The 23090-nt window shown below is 47.7% G+C and overlaps 1 protein-coding gene across 1 annotated transcript in view; it reads left to right on the top strand.

Annotated features, from left to right (window-relative positions):
- NRG2 (neuregulin 2) overlaps positions 1-23090 on the top strand; it is a gene marked incomplete at its 5' end in the record, with an annotated part of 162215 nt that overhangs the window by 86034 nt on the left and 53091 nt on the right. Inside the window, one exon of the mRNA XM_080353003.1 lies at positions 13917-14088. Coding sequence (XP_080209129.1) covers positions 13917-14088 — 172 coding nt within the window. The remainder of the gene's footprint in view (positions 1-13916; positions 14089-23090) is intronic.

The raw sequence follows: 23090 nt of genomic DNA on the forward strand, positions 1-23090 counted from the left end.
GGGCTGATGCGTGATCCCGTCTGAGGTGTCCCTTTAACTTTTGTTCACAAAGACACTCCCAGTTAATTATCTGATATTTTGACCAGACATTTATTTATCACCAAATTACAAAGGGAGGGGTGCAAGTTGAAAAATGGGATGAAAAGCTTAATAGAGTAGGCTGTGCTTGACTGTGACGCTTGGTCTTAATGATCCCCTGGCCTTGGGTGACACCCAGGTAACTGTTAGCCTGAGTCCTTGCTCAGAAACACCATTAAAACACCATAAAAGTGGATCTGGGGTGGATCCATCCTCTGTACGTATATGGGGGTCCTGTAACTACAAACAGCAGCATCTGGGTGAGCAGGAAGGCTTTCTTCTCTTGGTATTTCAGGCTTGACCATTCCATAGAGGAGCTGCCACTGCAGGGACGGGTAGGGCATAAGAAGAAGAGCTGTCACCTCTCATGGAGTGTGTGTCCACGTGGAAGCTCAGCTTCTCCACTCTGAAACCAGTGTGAACAGAGTGTGGCACAGCCTCAAAGCAGCATTGAAGTGTTTCTGAGCTGTGTGTGGAGCCCCTGATGCCTCATCCCAAACTGACAGAAAACCGGCACCAATATTCAGGTACCTGTCCAACAGGATGATTCAGACCCTCTTGATTTCCTGAGGACAGAGCTGCCTGGAGCTCTTCAGTGAGATGTTGGAGGTAGTCAGCATCTCCAGAAATGAAAGGAGGATGAGGGTGGCGCTTAAGAGTGATGTTCAAGGTTTTCAAGATAATTGATTTTGCAAAGGAAAGTTTTAAAAAAAAAAAAAAAAAGGCATCTCGCAGCCAAGGTGAATTGAGACAGGAAGGACAAAGATGTGTGATTTTTGGTTACTTGTGTTTGGAGGCAACTGGCATGGGCAAGGAGAACAAAACAGAAAGGAGGGGCAGTGTAAAGGTCTGGAAGACAAAGGGAGAGACAGGCTGTCTCTTATGGGAATAGATGGAATATCTCTTTTGTACCTGGGGACCGAAAGTGCTTCACAGGTCTCAATAGTTGATAAGGTGGCTGGGTTCCCCATCAACTGGTGACAAGGGTGCTCTTGTACTGACAGACTTTCTTGCAGGGACCCTGGGCCTTTTCCCAGATAGGATCTCATGTTGCCTGTTGGAGAAGTTGTAAGGTTGGGAGCAGGTATATCCTTAAAGTCAGTGAGGTCCTGGGGCACTCTGTGGGTTGCAGAGTAGATGTGTAGTACTAGGCCTTTTGTGTGCTTGGGTCCTAGTGAGTTGGATGGATGTTGCGAGTCTGATACAACCTCAGGGCAGATATGTGATCTGCTCAACTTCTGAAGGGTTCTTCCAAGCTTATTCTTGTAATCCTGTGATTTGTTTTCCCCCTGAACCCTGTCTTTGGACATTTCCAGGTCGGTTCTGTAGATGCTGAAGATGGTAAAGGTCTATTCAAGCCTTTCCAGGGCAGCTTCTCAGCACCTTATAGATGTTTATCAGAAAGTCACATGCACAGACTGTTTCCTACAGAAAATGTTTCCCAGCAGCGACCCCACTCTTTCCATCAGGTGTTTCATACTGTGTCTCAGACCCCTGAACATCCCTTTGTTCGGTTTCTAGCTCTGCATGGAGCTATTCAAGGATGGCTTGGGGAGATGCTGAAGGGGAGGAGCAGTGAGAGTGCAGAGGTGAGGGAGCAACTCTGGAGGAATTTTGCTTAAGCTGGAGTGTCTGGGCAAAGAGCAGCCTTCTTTCTTGTCTAGCTCAGCTGCTTCCTTGCTTTCCCTTGTCACTCTTGTATGGAGATGAGAACGGTCCATGCTTACAATACAAGATGAATCCCACATTGTGCCTTGTCTTTTTCAGGTCTTCCTTGGATCTCAAACTCCTTCCGCTTGTTGTCACTGCTGCTTAAAATTGGCGTTTGTGGTGGCATCCAGAGGTCCCAACTGCAGCATTGTTCCCCTTGTGCTATTCACAGCACAGAGTCATAACAAGAGACAGTCCCTGCCCCAAATATATTAAGTGGGATCTTTGAGAGGAAATGGAAGCACAGAGAAGGGATGTGAATTGTCCCACTTTACGCAACATTTCTGGGATAAAACCCAGCACTATTAATAGCCTTTTGCTCAACAACCATCTTTTGTTCAGAACTCTGGTTTTCACCTTCAGTTGTTTGCGTTGCGCAGGATCTGTTGGCAAGTCGTGATCCGCAGCTAAATGTAAAGCAGGTCCAATAAACCCCTGTCCATTTTGAACTCAAAATAGTCTTTCTGCTTGGGCCACCAATATGTTGCCCATTGTCTTTTGGTCACCCACATTTTGGTGCTGCATCGTTGGTCATTTTTTTGGTCGCTTACGTTCTGCTTTGTCTCCTAGAGAATGACTCATGTCACACCTTCCTTTGCTGCTCTTCCCTAAATCATTTGGACAACCAGCAACGGTTTGCTCACATCACAACCTCGAATTTGCTTTACATTCCTCCTTACTTGTTGGCCATGAATAATCTATAAATCGAACTTTCTGCCGGAAATGTTTGTGGAAGCAGAAACTGTTGATTAAATTTTAACAAAGAGTCACAGGAAGCAAATTTTAAAATTGCAGCTGTATGTTTGTGATAATAAGAGCTCTGTCACTGCTGTCAGGGACTAGAATTGATGGATGCCACAAAATCTCTTTATCCAACCAAAATGAGGCAGAGTTGCTTGATTTTTTTAAATATTTTTTAAGCACAAGCCAAAAACTGCTCAAGAGCAATTTACAAGCCAAAAATGAGCCGGTATGGCTTTCCAGAGAATAGTTCTGAAGAATATCGCAATGAGCAATATTCAAATATAAAAACGAGGGAAAATAAGGATAAAAAAATTAATCAGGAAGAGCTGACATCCTTGAGACTCCTGGCAGCCGTAAATCAGCCTGGTTGGGGGACATTTCAGTGTCAGCCACCCATCGCTGTGCTTCGGTGGGGGTCCAGAGCTATTCAGAACAATGCTGGGAAGCCGCACTCTGGACAAGGCAGGAGACACGCTGTGTTAGTGTCTCCACTGGGCAGTGCCCAGAGTCCCAAATGGAATTTACAGCTTCCCTGCAGCCCACGGAGGAGGAGGAGGAAGAGGAGGGTGGCCCCTTCTCCACAGGCTCAGACACTCCCTCGGCTTGGCCGGCACAAAACACACCCGCCCCTCTTCACCGGCCACATTCTCTTGTGCGGAGGGTCCCTCGGATTTGGGGTCAGTGCTTGGGAAGAGCGGAACTTGTCTCAACACCGGCTGTCGCTCCAGGGTGTCCTGGGTCTTGGGAGAATACGATAATATAGGGTGGTAATTCTGTCCACACTTGGGGTTTGGGCATGTCTATCTGGCCGCTTTGAAAAAGCTGTCTCAGGGATGATCTTTATTTTCTTTCCTTTTCCTGTGTTTGGATGAAAAACAGACCTGCGGTCACTGTCTGAGGTTCTTTTGGTGCAAGTGCTTTAAAGTGTTTCTTGAACTAACAGCAAAAAAACTTTTAATCTTTCTAATATAGCATTACAGAGAACAAACAAGTCTTTAATGCAAGCCCCAGGGTCTCTTGTGGGGAGATCCCGATAAAAACACAGCTTTCTGTTTTGGAAATACCCTCTGGTGGATTTGTCTAAACCCTACCAGAGACAATGGTGAACTTTCAAAGTAAGCGGAGACATGGAAAAAAATATTGTAATTAAGACTGCAAGTGGTTGTTTTTTGTCATGGAATGCTAGTGAATATGATTTTATAGGTTAAAAGTTGAAAATCCCCCACCTCAGTGTTAGAGACTGCTAATTGAATTTGTTTCTCCAGACATTAAGGCTTTGTTTTTTGAATGCTTGCCTCATTCAGTGTTTCCACCTGGTCCTGTGTGAAACACTGGAGCGTCCTCTGGCCGAGGGCTTCCGGGAGGTCCAAATAGCCAACAAAACCTTGCAAGCTTGACTGCTGCATCTGACCTTCACTTGACCTCCGCCTGACCTGAATTAACATCTTTGCAACTCTTCCCGAGTTTTCCTGATTTTCCCCTACTTGTTAAACATTGTTTAGAAACACCTGTTAAAAGTGGCTCTCACCTGTAGGTCTGCTGGGACAGGGATTCTGTGCTGGGATTTTGCTGGTGTGGGCTGGGTTTGAAGGGAGATGCTGCAGACGGTGCTGCGTGTTTATGGTCTTCCTGACATCAGACCGCACAGCTCAGTCATTTAACACCCTCATTCTATTTAAAGACAACATATTAAGAGATATTTTCATATTATGAAAGAGATGTCCGGAAGTGCTGTGCTCTCTAAAGCTAAGACTGCATCCCTGGTCCTTCAGTTTTACACCAAACTTTGATGGTCGTGACACGGGGCTGGCAGAGAGAGAAAGGTTTACTTGATAAACCCTGCACCTCTCTCAGAGGATCGGTCGCATTTATCTGTTTGTAGCGGCTGGTTTATCTGCAGGACTTGGTGGCTGGTGGTTGGGGTTGTTCTGTACCCATGGCATTGCAGCAGCTCTTGTTTTTGCAAGTTTACCTGCAATGCTCCCACCAGTTCATGACGGTGTGTCCTCTGTCCTTGTGTCATTGCAGAGCCCAGGCAGTGCAGGCAGTCTCTGTTAAAAGAATTTCAGGTCACTTTTAACTGAGCCTTTTTTTCCCCATGTTTTAATGAAACACTCCCGTGGTCCATAGAGCTGTAAAACAACAAATAGTTGGTTTTTTTTCATGCCTTTTTAGAACCGATGATATTCCACAAATGGCCATTTTACATCAAAAACTCCTTCCCTGTAACCTGAAGCATAGTCTGGAGATTTACCATGACCATTAGGGGTCTGTAGATGGTTTAATGTACAGACTTAATAATAGACATGTAATGAAACAAGTTTTTTTGCTGCCATAGATTGTTTTGTCTCCTGGGGTGAGGGTTACACTTTCCTTTGGTGACTGAAAGATGATGGATGCTCCCCCACGTCTTCACCAGGGTACTAGGGCAAGAAATCTGTTTGTTGGTTGGGTCCTGACTGGCACTCCACAGAATACGGGTGGGCCATTTGTGTAGCTGATTGTGAAGATCAAGATAAAGCTATATTTTATGAATTACTGTTTCCAAGGTCATCTGAAATGGAGCAGTTCATAAAATATATCTTTGTTCAAAGATATATTTGATTATATAAAATATGATCCCCGAATCAATTTGGTACAAACAAGATGTTGCCTTTAGGGTTGAAAACACATTGTTAGAGGCATGAAGAGCAGAAATTGTCACTGCTGTCTTTGTGTGGCTATTGTTTTTGGTTTTAATAGGAACAGAATGAATGACATTTTTCCACCAGACCACTTATGCTCAACTATACCTCCAGGACAACTTCCTGGCCAAAAATATTCAAAACAAACAAACACAATAGCAATTCTACTCCAATTACATTGTTTGCAAACCAGCTAGTGTTCATAGAGTACTAGGTTTGGCAAATCCAAGCACTTCAGCCCTGGATTTTAATATTGGATAATTTTATGTGAATTACTTGTAGCTGTTGTGCTATTCAGATAAGCATTTCAGTGGCCAGGTGCATGGGCACCTCCAGCATTTCTACCCAATCTGTGATAAAATTATACTGTAGCTGTCCTAACAATTTGGGTGGAAAGGCTGGGTATTGGGAAGACACCCTTGCCCAGTGGCCAAATGCTCATTGATTTCAATGGAGCTGAGATTTCAGCCGAGGGCTCTGGACCAAACCATACACCAATTTCAAAACTTTCACTTGAAAGAACAACTAAATATTGAGTGTGGGGAAGAGAAAAGAGAAGGAGACGAATTTATCAGTTACTCTTTTATAAGAGTGAACCCAGTATTTGTAAGAGTGAACTTGATGGCTTTGTGGCACCTTTTGCTGTAGTTTGAGCTGCCAGAGGGTTACTATAGAGAGCAAACCTAAATCAGCAAACCTGCCTGCGGCTGTCCAGTCAATTTTCTTTGGCCTATGGGAATGGTCATGGGAATACTGATTGTTGTAACTCACAGTTTTAAATATATATAGTGCTGTAGTAATGTAGTGCACTGTAGTAATTTCTCTTCCCTGAGATAGAGGTCCACAGGGACCTGGTTAGGGGAAAAGAACTTGTGTGGTGGGAGTGCTATGGGACACATAGTGAGGAGTAATGCAGTCGCTCTGGCTCCAGCAAGGTTTACAAGCTTGATTCCAACCTCAGGTCTACTGAGCTCAGGCTTTCCAGCGTCTTCAAGCTTCTAGTCATTTGTGTCCTCCCTACATCACAGTTTGTGAGTCAGGGGGGTGGATGTTCTCAGCAGAACTTCTAGGACCTGAGGGAATGTCTCCTGCGTTGTCATACCTGGTGTCTCCAGCTGTCAAAGTGGGAATTCATCCCAGGAACAGAAGGAGGTGCCACAGACTCCTGCTGCCATACCATAACACATAGTACATGCCAGGCACAGAGTACATCTCCTCTGTCCTTGGAGAGCTTTGGGTTACTAACCCTTGCTGAAGCCTATATCTTTGCATTTACTGCACGGATAGACCCACAGATACTGGAGGTGAGGTGTAAACACCCAAAGGGAGCCACATTGTCTAGTGCTGTCTCCCACAATGAAGTCCCCACCATCACAGATGTAGTAACAGAAATGTGGTTAGGTGTTAATTAAAAGGCCCAATAGTGCCTACAGCAGAATACTGTCCCTTGGAAATTCAAATTTGACGTTGTAGTTCACCTGCCATATACCTCTGTGCAGGATGCAGAGATCCGAGGGACTGCTGCAGTGTACAAAGAGTCACATTAACAGCTATGAGAAAGTCTGATCATCCTTTTTTGCATAAACTGGAAATGTAAGTTGCCTAAAGCATAAAGCATGTTGCAGATACTGTATTTTACAGGTGCTACATTATATTTTATATTCTCAATTTGAAGCCCGTAGTTACCCACTGGTGGGTTGTGGTAGAGGTTGGAACAGGATGATATGTCCGTTTGACATCGAGGTTCTCTCCTACATGCTCTGGACTGTTTGTGGACATTGTGTCCATCCACTGAATAAAGGCAGGATCTTTTGCACACTCCCTTGTTGCAGATACAGCTTTATGTAAATACAGCCCTCTTACCTTCAGTGGCATTGGAGGGTCACAGGCCCACAGAAGTTCTTGCAACCCTGCTACCAAAGAGCTGAACTCCATTTAGAGTCCCAGCTGCAGATGCCACAGACTGCCTAGATACACAACAGTGACTGCGTTTTCACCCTCTCTATAAAAAACCCAGAAAAAAGGAGGGCAAACAGAGTACGTTAAGTGTTGAACAAGACGTTTTATCCAAGTGGGCCCCACGCTTCCATTCCTCCTGGGTGGACGGAGCTTTCTTCAGAGCAGGTCCCTCTTTGACAAGTTGGCATTTGCAGCCAGTATTGAAATGGCCAAAGAGTCAAAGTGGGCAGGAGCTACTGCTGAGATTCAGTTTTGTCTCCTTGTCAAATAAAGGTCAAAGCAAACAGAGACCAAAGGAGCATCATCTCTGATAAAAACAGTAGAGGCAGCAAGCATGCTGGAAGCAGCAGGGCTGCATTAGCTGAGAATTAAGATGTATTAGCCCAGTGCATAACACGCTGACCCACCAAAGACACGTCTGGTCTCCGGACCCGCATGGTGATGCCCTGTGCCAGGAACATCTGTCCTCACCTTGTAGTAGAGATGACAGAAATGGGAAAAATTCTGTTTGGTAAGGAGTCACCATCTTTGCCGAAGTTTATGTTTGAATATGGAGCAAGTCAAGGCTGCAAAGCATTTTCCACAGAAAGATGAATTCTGGGATTTTCTGTCTTGGAGAACAGTGAAACTTTCACATCTGTGGTTCCCTACATTAAAGGGAAGGTCTGTACTCCCGCGGGTGCGACTTTGAACAGCAAAGTGGTGAGTGGCTCCAGAGGAGCTTAGGGCATGGCAAGCTTTGAGATGTGGCTTAGGTGGGTGTCATGGCTTCAGATCTTGTACATCAATGGCAAGGAACCTGGAAGCATCAAGGACTGTGCTTGTAGCATCCTTTGGGTGTTCAGGTTTCCCTGAGGTTGCAGACCCTTATAGACACTGCCAGACCTGCAGCTTCCCCATCCCAGCACAGTAGCCCAGAGGCTGGAAGCCCTGGCCCACGTGTGGAAGGGCTGTCCTGGGGCCAATGGCTTGGATGGTCTGAGAAACATGGCCCATTGCCGACAGATCACCTGTGCAGCTTCCCTCAGAGTGGAAGAGGAAGAGAGGAAGAGTGTCCTGGACCTGATTACAGTCGGGTGGGAGGAGTGTGCTGAAAGCCATTGCTCTGATGTAGGCATGTCAAGGCATCACCTGTGAGTCTGGAGGTCATAACTCCCCTTGCATAACCCCCCATTCCTGTGGGAAAGCATCTTTTAGCTTCCCTTTTCCATAGCCTTGGGAATTAGAGCTAAGTTGCCTTCCTCCTCAGCATCTCAGAGAGACACAGAAGGATCCTGTCCTCCCGGTTCTCCAGATCCACCTACCGAAACACTTTGCCACCTGTCATGTGCCAGGCGGTGTGGGGACTGTCCAGTGGTTGGCACTGCATCTGCTGAAGGAGACCAGGAGCACAGGTCATGTCTTCTCACGATGTCCATTTCCAGGGGATCACAGATGTGTCTGTAGATTGTCCGCTCTACAGGATCTCCCCCAGCGAGCAAGATACAGCTCTTGAAATAGTGGTTGTGGCTGGTGTTAAAGAGTTTACTGAGCACCTTTCCAAGGATGACTTGCTCTGCTGTGTGCTGCCAAGGTGCTGTTTATGTATGATGCTTTGTGGGTGGGATGTGGTTTTGTTACTGCTCCATTGTTGGACTCTGTTTGGGCACTCTGCCCATTTATGATTAATGATGTTTTGAGTTGAGGCTCTGAGATGTTTTCAGGCATACTCCAGGTACCAGAAGTAAAAGAGGTGTTGTTATCATCTAGGTAGTTCAATGTAATATCAAATGTAATCAGAAGTGAATTAATTAAAGCAGTGTAAGTCCTTTTAGGGTGGATGTTCAAGCAACTCATGGCATAATTTAGAGCTCAATTTTTTAGACTTTTGTAACCCTCTCCTTGCCAAGAGAAGGTGGTAACTTGGCAGTAGACTCCAAGAATGCTAACAGAGGGCAGACCTCTCCTTCAAAAGCCTCTTAGTAGAAACATGACTCTTAAAACACATTAGGGAATTGCATGCATGTGTTGATCCAGACCCTGACACTTTTTAGGCTTAATTCTTATGGCCTACACAGCTAGTGTAGGCTGGGATCTAATGGTTGCTTGGGTTTCATCTGATTTGGAGTGAGCAAAAACCAGTAGAAAATCTGTATTTATTGTTGGTCTCAGCTCTACCAGGATTAAACCTTACTTTCTGCAGCAAGCCATACCCTTGATGTGGTTGTCAGTTAGAAAAATTGCCTGGGGCGGAGCTTGTGTCCAACTCAGGCTTTGTGAGACTGGTGAGTTTTCACCCCCACAGAGACGAGACTCAAATTCGGATGGAAGAGGGATTGACAGGATTGCAAGGTGACCAGAGATATGGATCCTAAATGGTTGCACAAGCACAGCCAAAACCTCCTCCCTGTTCTCCTGAACCCAGTGTCAGGGGTGGCCGAGTGGTGTGTGTTGCTGAACCAGCTGATGGGGAGACCACAAGCTGGCAGACTGGAGCGGTGAGATTCAGATAATGAGGAGCTCCAACAGCAGCTTTGGCTTGGATGGGGGGATTTGGGTGGCCCCGGTTTGGTGTTTTGGCTCTGACAAAAGCCATGCTGGCCACATCTGAGCAGCAGTAACCCATGCAGAGGAGACTGGGAAACTCGGGGCTGGTGGAAATGTGGGGAAATTGGACCTGAACCCCTCTTGGTATGTGTCTGAGGCTGTTTGCAAGGGATAGTATGTTATCTTTATGTGCATGAAGCTAGTGACTTGATTTTTCCAATGCGTTTAGAGTACCAAACACGGAGGAGACCAAAATGACCCAAAACATTCAGAACACTAAAAAAAGGAGGCGTTTTAAAAATCTTCACCTCTGTTTGAACCATGCTTGTGACTTTCTGAGCTGCTGTGATTTGAACAGGGCAGAGATAGGAAATGGGTAGATGTTAAAGCTGAAAATGAACGAAAATGTAAAACATTGTCTTTGACATATTCCAGTATTAGCACTCTGTCTGCTGCTTTAGTCTCTCAAGCTACTTTAGTTTACTGCTGGAGAAGGTTGAAAGGTGATTCATTCATAGTTTACAAGTACCTAAAAAGGAAAGAGGTTTCTGGTTGCTAGATGGGATTCAAATTTACCAGAGGAAAGCAGAGATCTGTTGGCTGGAAGCCAAAGGCAGAGAAATTCAGGCTAGGAATAAGGGCTGCAGTTTAAACAACACAAATAAAAACCAGTGGAAGGTCTTTGGCTGGCATTAAGCAGGCTCATCAGCAGTTAATGGCTCTAAGTGAGGGTTTTTCTAGAAGGTGCGGGAATTATAAAGAGAGCCTTTCCAGCCCAGAGCAAGGCTGTGCATCCCCGGTGAGTGGAGCAGCCTGTGCATGGCCCTGGATGCTGCGTGCCCAGGCTCTGCCAGCTCTTCCTGTGCTGCTGTCCGAGCACAAGCCACATCTGCAGTGCAGCAGCGAGGCGCACAGATGTGCGGGACGCCGGGGAGCACAGCTCTGTTTCTTTGCGCTCAGCGCTTTTCCCAGACACAGTCCAAAATGTTTCTGGATTAGGTTCCCCTTTCACTGGCCTGGCTGCTTCAATCAGGGAATTACAGCCCATGAAGTGTGGCCTGTGAGCTGAATGCACAGTCCCTTTACCCCCCTGCAGTGAGACAGCTGAAGACCTGCAATGTGGGCAGGAAACATGTTCTTCTCACCTATTTCTGTGCAGGACTCTGCTGGGGGGGTGTGATGCAGGCAAAGCCCCTGCCCTGTGTGTCAGCTCCATCTCTGCCGTGCTTGGCAGATGTCTCTACGGACTTGTCATGTAGTTTATCACTGGTGGCCAGGAGCACAAGGTGCAAGAGGTGCGTAAGTCTGGGTGAGATTTGGTTCATGTCAGTGGAGAGGAACTGGGGGATAAAGATCTTGGAAGCTTCCTTCCTTGTCCTTGGCCCTCTCCTTCAGCAATCTCCAGGTTTCTGGGCTTGCTGTGCTCTTGCCAGCATTTTCTGGGGAGGGGGGCAGGCTTGACACATCTTTCTCTGAGGACATGCTGCCTGCTTCATAATTCTGTAGACCACAAGCCTGGAAATAATATGCAGCAAATGCACTAATGCCAAGGTCAGGACCTTCCCAGTATTTAAGGCATATATATATATATACTGTTGGCATGGCACAGGGTGACCTCAGTGTACAATAGAAGCCAACTGACACACACATTCAGACAGAATAAATATTTGTCAGAGTCTATTTCTCTATTCCCCAAAATGACCCCTATAAAAGCAAGGTCCTGTTTACCTTCCTGGCTCTCTGTGCACAGGGTTCTGGGAAGAGACAAGCTCTCTTCTCCATTCATTGCCTTCCTGCTCTTCTGAGTGACCCATTTCTAAGCAAGGATCAGGGCTATTGGCTTCACAAAACCAAGGACACCTTGAATTTTCACGGAACTCCTGAAATTTGGGGAAAATTGAGATTATTCTTTTTCAGAAGTCTGTCTGTGCCGAAGCATGGTGACCTGGGGAAGCAATGCAAGATGCCTGTGTGCAGCCTGAAGCGATTGCCTGCAGCTGTCCTGTCCCATTAGCACACGTGCAGACCCCTCCATCCCGTTGCCTGTGGCACAGGTTTCTAGGGAGCCTGCAGCAGGCTTGGATGTGCAGAAATTATGTTTAGGAAGAATATTCTGTGGAGTTTATTATTTTCCTCTCCTTGGTGTGCTAAACATGCTTCTTTTGCACTCCTGGATATAGTTTGCTTCTGTGCCTTGGCTCTGGTGTAGCTGTGCAGCTGTAGTGTGTTTGGGGCAGAGCTGCTTTGTTACCCCCCCATGCACTGCCAGGCACTGCTCCTCTCACCATCACAGACATCGCTGGGTTTGCCTCTCAGTCCATTCGTGTTACCCTGAGCTTTTCCATCTCTGTCCATTTTTGTATCTTGTAGATTAGGGGCAGTCTAGCTTCTGATGCCGTCGCAGATAGAACAAAGGAATATGAGAATCCTCAGAGCTTCCTACCATGGGACCGTAGGTCGGACGATTGCTGTGCTTTTTATTTTGTATAAGATCACTTCCAGCAAAAACAGTCTTTAAATAAAACCAACCTACAGAAGCTTAGCTTGGCATGAAGAGTGAAGAATGAGAGGAGATATACAAATAAAATAATGATTACTCTAATGAAACCCATCCTGTTCACAGAATCCCAGAATGTCAGGGGTTGGAAGGGCCCTGGAAAGCTCATCCAGTGCAATCCCCCCATGGAGCAGGAACACCCAGATGAGGTTACACAGGAAGGTGTCCAGGCAGGTTGGAATGTCTGCAGAGAAGGAGACTCCACAACCCCCCTGGGCAGCCTGGGCCAGGCTCTGCCACCCTCACTGGGAACAAGTTTCTTCTCCTATTTAAGTGGAACCTCCTGTGTTCCAGTTTGCACCCATTGCCCCTTGTCCTATCACTGGTTGTCACCAAGAAGAGCCTGGCTCCATCCTCCTGACACTCACCCTTTATATATCTGTAAACATTAATGAGTCCCCCCTCAGTGTCCTCTTGTCCAGCTCCAGAGCCCCAGCTACCTCAGCCTTTCCTCACACGGGAGATGCTCCACTCCCTTCAGCATCTTGGTGGCTCCTGTTCCTCGTTCTTTGATTACTTTTCCATATCACAAGATCAGAATGCGCTAGGCAATTAAAACATGGCTTGTGCTTGAAAACCTGTAACACGTCTTAGACAACTGGAAACCATTGTTACCAATATTCTTAAGGCAAAACCAGCAACTGGTTATTTTCTTTTTTAAGTTTAATGCTGGAATGAAAAAGAGAGCTGGAAGAGTGCAGAGCTGTCAGTTGAAAGAAAAATTACAAGCCCACTAATCCTTTCTTGTCAGGTATCATACAAAGCATGGCAGAGATTGATAAGAAGTGTCTCTCTCTCTGGCTGGTGTTCCAGGTGCATGGTAAAATCATGTTTCTCCAACACCCAGGAAAGCTCACATGCAGAGCCAGGCTTCCAACTGGAAAGGCTGCTGGCCAACCTGACATCGCAGGTCCTAAGGCCATTTTAAATAGCTTTATTGTTTCACTTTTCCAACAGCAACCTGAGGCACAGCTGTCTCTCCCATTCTCATCCTTTTTTGAGCGGGTTTTCATTGCAGCCCCTTGCAGGAGCTATTGCTCTCCTGCTGACACTGTCACACCAAATGACTGTCCATCTTAACAGCATCCATGGCACATGCTGCTGAGGGACGCGGGACCTCTCCTCTCACCTGCCCCTGCTCCTTCTGCAGTGAAATGCTCCAGCTGTGGTTGGAGGGGCTGTGGGATTGGTGGCACGGCCGTCAGCAGTGGCAGAGGTCGTGGAGCTGTTGATAATCATCATCAGAAATGGAAGGATGCAGAGAAAAATAGTCTCCAAAGAAGCTGAGCTCCTGCATCCCTGACTCTGTCCTGGTGGGATGCCTGGGGAGCAGAGCAAAGCCCACCCTGGCAGGAGACACGTGGGTCCTGCCTGCATGAGTAAGGGCAGCCATGGAGCAGTTGGGTTTGGCCACATGGAGCAGAGAAAAGAGCGAGTCAGGCCCAGGGGCTCCCTCTGATCCCCATGGGGATGTTTCTGACTCCGTACTCCTTCCCTGCCTTTGTGCTGGTAAAACGGGAGTCACCACGCTGGGCTGCAGCTGTCACACAGGGGCAGCAAGCGCTTTTCTCAGGGGAGGGGGCTCGGTGGGCTCACATCGTCGGTGCGCAGTCTCTGAAACAGACAGGTTTCACATTGTCTGGTTTCTCTTTTTGTAGCTGTCCCTCCCAAACTGAAGAAACTGAAAAGCCCAAACGTTCACGTTGGTGAAAAGATCTCACTGAAATGTGAAGCGACTGCTGGCAACCCTCAGCCATCCTACAAATGGTTTAAAGACGGCAAAGAGCTGAAGAAGAGCAAAGACATCCGGATCAAGTATGGGAATGGGAAGTAAGTATGCTACGGGACTGCTCTGCCTCTGCTCAGTGATGCTGTGTCTGGGTCCAGGGGACTGGCTAGAAGTGGTGCTGTGCTCTCTGAGTCACTGCTGAGCAACACTGAGATGCTTCCTAGGAGTCACAGGACCCCGCACAGCCCATTTACCATGCTGGGGAGAGTTGAGCAAGATTCCCAGTTTCCTCCAGAGTAGCAGAGAGGAGCATGGCATGCACAGAATAGCTGCTAGGTTTGTAGACAGGGTTGTCCTTGGGTAGCTCTGCCACTGGGTATCTGAGACAGGCGTCCAGTGACCTAGGGAGGTGACACTTTCCCTTCTCGCTGTAGGTTGGTTGTAGGCAGCTCAGGTTACCTGGGGTGGATCCTGCTTTGTGATTAGGGGTTTGAATGCAGAAGCTATTAAAACTCAGTGTTCACCCCACTAGCCATCAGGGAACCTGCATAACTGTGGGAGGAATCGCTCTGTTCTCCCCTGAGTTTAGATGAGCTTGAAAGCACCTAAGGCAATTGCAAGGATGCAAGTGCACACCATGATGCTGTGATTAGGACCCATAGTCACCCTGCAAGCTGTTGTCTCACACAAGACCCTGTGTCGCTGCACCCAGGGCAAGCGCCATCGTGGCTCCCCACTCCCCCCACCCTGCAGAGTTCTCGGACAGCTGCTCCCAATGTCATCCCAGGGACCGCCTCATTCAGGCAGTGCAAAAACACCAGCACAAACAGGCCCCAGTGACTAAACTAAGGGGATCTCACTGGAAATCGATTCAAGTGCATTCATGTTGATATTTTTCAAAGCCAAATATTTACATACGATGTATCTTAAAATTATTCCATAATTGTGACTATGCTTATATTCATATAACCTGACCTAGCCAAATAAAAAGTCAGCTCACAACTGCCTAACCCCTTGGAAAACTTGAAACTAATTCTTTGCTAACACATGTTATGTCTGAGTGTGTGAAAGATAGCTCACTTCTTATCATTATGGGCTTGATAGAGTATTATTTTTCAAAATCAGAAGCCACTAAAAAAATCAGTTATAAAATCAGTTAGTGCTCGAATGGGTTATTGTTAATTGCTCTAATTTAATTTCAGTCCTGTTGCTTTTGATTTCAAAGTCACACCCAAAATGCTTGGCCTCCTTCATAATAACTGTGGGATTCGTGGCTGTTTTGAGATGAGGCGGAGAGGGGTCAGTGGAAGTCTTAGGATGGGAACACCAGCGGATCCAGGGGAACTGGATGTATCTAGTGGATGTGGACTGCTGAGGAGGGGCTGTCTGGGCTTGCAGGCAGCAGGGGCAGGGCAGAACTGTGCCTGCCTCTTTGCTCTGTCACCCCCAGTATTTGTGTGGCCCTTGTCAGCCTCATGGCCTCAGTTGTTTGCCAGTGGGTACTGGAGCTGGGATGTCCTGAAGGAAGGTCTCCACTGCAGTCAGGGTGGGAGCCTGCGGCTCCAGCCCATGTGGACTCTGCATCCCTATGGGCAGGCAGCTTGTGGGACCCTGAGCTCGCTGGCACCAGAGTCTCACAGGGTGAGAGCAATCGGCCTCAGACGAAACACCCAGCAAAAGGGATCCTGACGATGGTGAGAAGTGCCTCTTGCAGCATTTCCCTGCTGTGGTCCCAGAGACCATAGTGCCTCCTGGCACCCTGTGTCCAGCACAAAGCTGTGACAGGACGGCATCCCACCCACAGTGATGCAGGGCAGGCACGCACCCCCTGGCTCAAGAACGGAAACATATGGAAGAAGGTTGATCCCCTTTCCTCAAGACACTGCTGTCAAGTCATCATTTTGCATTTACCAGTTTCCATGGCAACGCGCTGTCTCACGGCCTGCCAGTGACAGGCTGAGGACGTGTGCGTGCTAGAAGTGCTTCCTGCTGGCAAAATAAGTCCAAGAATAAACAGTTTAAAGAAAGCTGGGCACCTGCCTCCTCCAGTGTCTGAGGCTCCCTCAGCAGCAAAGGTGTGAGCCCCAAGCATCCCCCACTGCTCTGCCCCCAGAATCGCTTCCCACCCCTGCTTCTGCTCCCTGCTGCCATTAAAACATGCCATTAAGTGGAGAGCTTGTCTGTTTGGGGCTATGGAGACTAGACTCAAGCAGATGTCAAGTTGGGACAGCTCTGAGAAGACAAGCTTTTGTTGACCGTTTGCCCCTTGTTGAGCAGTCAGGAACACTCGAGTGCAGGAACACTTCTCCAGGCAGATCTGGATACATCTGTGCACACCTGGTCTGGCATCCTCAGCTTTCAGGCTCTCCTCTCCACTGGGTTTGCTAGGTCTCAGTGCTTGAGAACACCGTGAGGACACAGTGCTCAGAGCGTTGGACCTGCCTCCTTCTGGTCTTGGTTGCATGCAATAAATGTTAAAAATGTCTCTGTGCCTGCAGGCTGAGGATCAAGGGAGCCCTCATGACTTTGTATATCTCCGTTAAGTAGCTAGTGGGGCTGATTTTAGTAGAGGGACCCAAAACTGGACAGAGGATATGATTGTACATCATTACTTCCAGCATGCTAGGAGGGGACTTCAGGAAAGAATTAAGCATCCTATACTGTAAAGCTCAGAAAGGAAGTCTCACCCTGTGATGATTAATTCAAGAATAATGGGGTTTCCAGAGGGCTAGAATTAGAGCACTGGGGAGGGACTTTCATAGAGAAGGTAAAAATTATCATGGACTATGCAGCAACTGGCCACATGCATAGGACCATTTCTTTAAAAGTTTGATCCAAAGACCTGATAGACCTGTTGGAGCCAGGCAAAAGGAGCCCTGCCAGGATGTGGAGGTGTTGTCCATAGTGTTTCCCTTGGCCCTGTGAGTCCCGAGCAGAGCTGGGCTCAGCTCTGCATTGGACTCTGCAGCTCTGTGGTCCTTAGCATGCAAAGGATTAGGATGAGAGACAAGAAGAACATGGTTGCCCTCTGTGACTCATTCCTCTACTGATCTGTGCCTGACTTTCCCCCCTGTATGTTTAAAAGACCTTGAGATCTCTAGCTAGATAGTGTGACCAAAGTCCTTTTTTTTTGTGATCAAGTTTTCATCTGGTCCCACTGGCCTTCCTAGAGTTAGGAATCTCCTTGAAAATAAGGCAAGTATATGTTGTAAGGAGTTGAGGAGCAGTTAACTGCATGTCAGCAATTCAGCCTTTCCATCAATCATCTTCCCTCTTGTTTTTTAAACTTACCGGCAAAACTTCTGGTGCCATCAGGCAAAGAAGTCGTGTTTTCTTCAATGGGTATTTGCTGGAGGGAGGGGAACTATTCTGATTCCTCCTTTCTGAACTGCATGTTCCGTCTGTAATTAGTAACAGGCTGGGGCAAGCCTGGCTTGCACGAAGAGGAAACTTCTCTTTAAGGTGGAAGAAATTATTGGCTGGAATTTCATCTCCTGCTCAATTTAAATAAAGCACAGTTGATGGTGAACCTAGAGAAATTATCCAGCAAGAATTACATGCAGTAGTGGTAGAATAGCATAGTGAGCAGCTCTGCGCCTGATCTGCCAAAGCAATAGCATATCCTGCTAAGTGCACCTGAGATCTGGTTGAGTCCACTGGCTACCAAGAAGTTGAGTTTTGATTCTCTGTCCTGGCAAATGGTCAGATGCCAGTTGTGGAGACAGTCAAGGGAGTTTCTGTTTGTGGAGGTGCAGAGAACCTACCCAGCTCCAGGCTCTGCTCAGGGCTCAGCTTTGGGACACGTAGGTCTTCAGCTGGAGTCAGAGCGGGTCCAGGAGCCTGGCAGTCTCCTAGCTGTGGCTGTCCTTACAGCCTCTTCTCTTTGTGTGCTCTTTTACCAAGGAAGATTGCTGGGGTGATGAAGTAGGCATATCATTAGATTAGAGAGGGTTGGCAGTTCAGTTTGGGACAGGCTAACCATATGACATCTCTTGGGAGTAGTGTCCTACTTTCAGTATCACCAGGAATCCCTATTGTTAGCCTGTAAGTGGAGCCAAGGGATACCCTCCTCTCCTGTTTCTGTACAGTAGTCCCCCAGGCGATGCTGGTTGGGGCAGATTCATTGCTGGGGTCTTCCTTGTAGAGCTCCCTGCTGTAGATTATTCCCCACCCACAATGAATGGGGCTGTGGTCTTCCCTGTACAGCTCACTGCCCTGGAATGAAGGCAAAAAAATAATAATAATGCCAAAGCAGCAGGGGAAAGAGAGTGCCAATAAAGATAAATGATTTCCTAATTAAGCCTGGAGACAAGGAGGGGCAAAGAGAACTGTTGAAGCCTTGTGGGAGCCAGAGTGAACCCAAGCAGGCTATACCACCACTCTGGCAGGGGTCTTCAGGCTGACATTTTTAAACAAAGGAAAAGGCTCATTTGACAATGGATCTTGCAAGAGCAATTCCAGATGCCTTGAAGCTAAGGCTCTTCTCAAGCACCGGTGGTGTTATAATCACCAGGGGAGCTTCTGACTTGCTAACTCTCACGATGTTATTATAAGTCTCTGATATTTGGGATTTGGTTTTAGCTGCTGAAGGCACTTTATTGGAGGGGGGTGTGAAGGAGAGCATCTCCTTTGTTTGTCTGCTTGTTGTTTTAAAGGAGATGATGGACATCATCTTGGCCAATGCACCTGGGACTGAACCAGGGAATTTGAGAACTGAAAGAAGAAGCAGTTGGGTCTTGAGCTAGAACAATCCAAAAACTTTACAAGTTTGGGCTCCTAAGAGATTCAGGGAATGGGCATTTAATCAAACTTGACTGAGTTATAGTGGCTAACAAGTTACAGCCAGATGCCGGGCTGCTTCAACTGATGATGTGTACAAACTTAGAGGTGGAAGGAGCTTTACGTGCCTCAAGTTTAGTTGTTTTTTGTTTTTTGGTTTTTTTTTTTCCCGATGATGGTGGCTGCTTAAACAAACAAACAAACAAACAACCCCCAAAAACCAAACAAACAAGAAAACCCAGCACCAAACAACACCACCACAACACACAAGCAACATCTCTCCCTACAGACTTTAGCCCACTACAGTTGCAAAATGTTAGAGATTCAGTTGAAGCACTCATTGAGACATGAGCTGAAATTTCATTCATCCAGTTGTTAAAGTGCTCAGCCTTGAGCAAGGAGAGCCAGGGTGAGGGCTGTTCATCTGGGACAGCACATTATATACCTACAGGCATGAATTTGCCAGGTCCCCCTTATACTTCACAGGCACTGAGGATCTGTGACACATACTAGTTGCAGAAAAATGACTTGGGAAGGAAAGAATGACATGCATCCCAAAGGCTCCAAACTCAGAAAGGAGCCCCCAAACAGTAACCATGGTGATACATTTCGCAGAGGTTTTTCAGGGGTAGTTCTCTGTCAATCTGAAGGTGCCATCCCTTTCCCACCATCTCTGTTCCCACAAATACCTTTTCCTGATCTGAGTGTTTGCAGCATGGCTCTGCTGCTTTCCATTCCTGTGCTCTGCACAGGGTTTCCTCCCAGCCAGCTGCTTTTAGTATGGCACCTCCTCCCCTGATTTTTAAAATTAATTGGCTTTCCTTCAAACACCCTCTAAAGCCTTCTGGCAATCCATGAAGTTTTGGTTCTGCTTGTGATTTGCCCAGCATATCAGCCTACACTTCCAAACCAGGACCTCTGTGCCTTCTCCTCAGCAGCACTGACCCTCTTTTCCCCTTCTCTCAACAGGACGAGCTTGTAGTTTGGTTGCTGAAATAGTGAGACCTCTGCACACTGTCCTGGCTGCACAACTACCAGGGGTGTCTCATCTCTGTATTGAGGTCATACGCTCTTTGGGACATTTGGTGCTGGGAGGTTCCTGGCTCTTAGCAGGCTGCTAGAGTTCTCCTGTGAGATATCACAGTAATGAGGGAAAGAACCTGCTCTGAGCAAGCCTCAGAGTACTGCTCCAGTATCTGCATTTTCTCAAAGAAATTAAAATCCAGGCATTGGAGTTGGAAGAAACATTTGTGGGATGGACCAGTTGCCTTGAATTCCAGGACAAGTAATACAAGGGACCCTGTACTGGCAATGAGCCTGTGCAACAGCTTTAACCCAAACCTCAGCTTTTACGTATTCATTGATTTCACGCCCTGGCAGCTGCCGCAGACTTCCCTGACACAAAGAGCAGCAGCACACGGGGAGTTGCCTCTCAACAGAGTGGCCACAAAGTCCACTCTGGGGACTGGTGTGTGGTTGCATCACGCTGCCTCTGTTGCACTACACCTCTTCCCATTGCAGGGACATCTGTGGCAATTCAGCGATGCAGCCCCAGGCTGAATTTGAGGATGGAGGGGGGGTTGCACAAGTGACCCTGCTCTTTGAAGCGTACTTATCGATCTTTTCCCCTTCTGTTGACACTGCGTGACCCAGAAGGCACTCCAGCTCTCACTCTCATACCAGTGTCCATGTCAGCTCTGCCGACTGAGGACTGGTCGAGTCTTCTTTTTAAAATCAGCCTGTCCCAAGAGAGACAACAGCACTGCTGAGCAGAGAAGGGGCAAATCTGCTTTTCAGGTTAGAACAGCACTTTAATGTTGGGGACAGGGGTAGGAGAAACAGCCAGAGGGAGTCAGGGGATGGTCGCTCCTGTCCTGAGCACCCTCAAGGACATTAGCTATCTCCCACACCTGCTTTTCCCACAGCCCCAGCAGGTCGAACACTGCATGGGGAGATGATGGTGTGAGGGGAGAAGGAAGGAGAACTTCATCACTGCAGGAGGGATGATGGCCGAGCTGAAAAGTCTGAACTTGCCTGTCCTTGCTCCTCTTATCTGATTGCTTTGCTTGAGGGTATTTTTCCCCTTTCCCATTTGCTGTTTCTATAGCTAATCCTGAGCTATCAAGCTCATGCCCTAGAGTACATAGCAGGCAGCACAGGGCCACTTGTGTTTTTCAAGCGCTGCAGGGCACCGTGGCTTTCCCAGCTCTGTTGTGCTGCTCTGTAACTGAAGGGCAGGGAAGAGATCCGGGTGGTTTCCATCTGGCTGTGCAGGGGAGAGGATGCTCCTGTTTGGGTTTCACAGTATAAAAAGAATGTAAAGCTACTGGAGAGTGTCCAGAAGAGGCCATGAGGTTGATGAAGGTTTGGAGTGAAGCTGTATGAGTAGCGGCTGAAGTCCCTGGGTTTGTTCAGCCTGGAGCAGACTGAGCGCAGAGCTCATGGGCTGCAGGTTCCTCAGCAGGAGCAGGAGGGGCAGGGTGAGCTCTGCTCTGTGACAGTGACAGAACCCGGGGAACGGCAGAAGATGTGCCAGGGAGGGTCAGTGGGACATGAGGAAAAGGTTCTTCACCCAGAGGTGCTGGACACTGAACAGGCTCCCCAGGGAGGTGTCACGGCCCCAACCTGACAGTGTTCAAGAAGAGACTGGACAATGTCCTCAGACACACGGGGTGACCTGTGGGATGTCCTGGGACAGGAGCTGGACTCGAGGATCCTTGTGTGTCTCTTGCAGCTCAGGACATTCTATGATTCTATGGCTGCCACCTTCTGCCTTGCTAGAGAGAGGGCTTCACCATGGCCATCCCCACTCTGCTTTGCATTGCAGTGATCTCTTCTACCTGCCTATATCCCACTGTATGCTGGGGAAAATGAATGTGTTCCCCAAGGCCAGGGCACTGAGACCCACTGCTCCAGCCAGTGGGGCTGCCCGATGTTTGATGGCTGCTGGACAACCTTCTTGACTGTAAACTGAACAACTGGATGCCCTGAATCTCCTTGACAGTCATTAGCTGCTCTCTTAGGGCAAATGCATCGCTGTGCAGCAATTGCTGGCCTTTCTGCTCTCTACAATATTGGTAATGTTCCCGCCACCGTCTCCCTGTGCAAACAGAGAGGAATGGAGTTAATACGTAACCACAGCAGTGTATTCAGTGTGTCCTTTGCAAGGGACACGTTTGGGAATTTCCTTTTCCTAGGGTGTCAGGTGTGTTTACTATGTGCAGTGTTCTTCATTGACAATTTGGGAGCCGCATATGTTGTAGTCTTCAAGTTCTCTTGATCAGCTAATTCCTTGACTTCTTTATTACTGATCTGTTAGCTACCCTATTTTTAGAAGACTAATAAAACGCCACAACTGTAGTAATCCTAGAGCTATTTTTGTCCTGAACGACGCAGAAGTGGCTGAACTCTCACAGGGAAGGCTAAGTCCTCAATGAAACTCAGGTGTCTTGGAGGCAGCTCATGGCCGCTGCTCTCCTGCACACACGCTCTGAGGTGAATGGCTTTGTGAGGAGATGACCCGGGAAGACAGTCCTATTTCCACTTGGCAGTAGGGAAGAGGAGAAAAATGATTCAAGCTTGACCGAAGTGCTGATGGGAACATGACTCCTGTCATGGAAAGTTCCTCCTTGGCTGAGATGAAGTGCCTGTTTCTTTTCCTCTGACTACGCTGGAGGCCTCAGGGCCTAAGCTCACATTTAGATGAGATGTCTAAATTAGAGCAGATGAGGTCACCCTTCCAGGCCAGAATTTGCTAGGATCTTTGTGTAGGTCCTGGCCAAGGGCTGATCTCCCCGTTTCCCATTGTAGTCTGGAGATTGGCACCGCAGAGGGTGATTTACTCATCACTCCAAACTGCCCTCTGGGGGACTCTTTTCTCTTAGCCAGAAAGGTATTTTGGGGGATGATCTTCTGGCCAGGCTGAAGGTCTCCTTGTGTATCCTATCCCCCAGAGCTTGCAGACAACATATTCCCCATGGCTTCTTCCTCCACTGGCACCACAGGAGATAATTAGTGCGTGGTTAAGTCATATGTGCTGAGGGTCAGAAAAGACAATGTGGCGGATTTTCCCCTGAAGTAAAGAAATATCAACAGAGTTGCACTGCAGTGAAATGATGGGATCTGTCAGTGACCCTGGCCCTTTCACTGAACAAACAGCCCCGGGGCAGTGCCTTCCTCCAGAAGAATGGCATGGTCTGGCAGCCAGGCACCCTTGTGAATGCACATGGCTGGGCTTTCCCAGGGCTGCTGTCCCCAAGAATCGCTCCCCAGCAGGGCAGCAGGGGACTGGGTGCACAACTCCCGTGCACAACTTCGTTCCTCG

The sequence above is a fragment of the Nesoenas mayeri genome, assembly GCF_963082525.1.
Source record: "Nesoenas mayeri genome assembly, chromosome: 14".
NCBI classification, from domain to species: Eukaryota; Metazoa; Chordata; class Aves; order Columbiformes; family Columbidae; genus Nesoenas; species Nesoenas mayeri.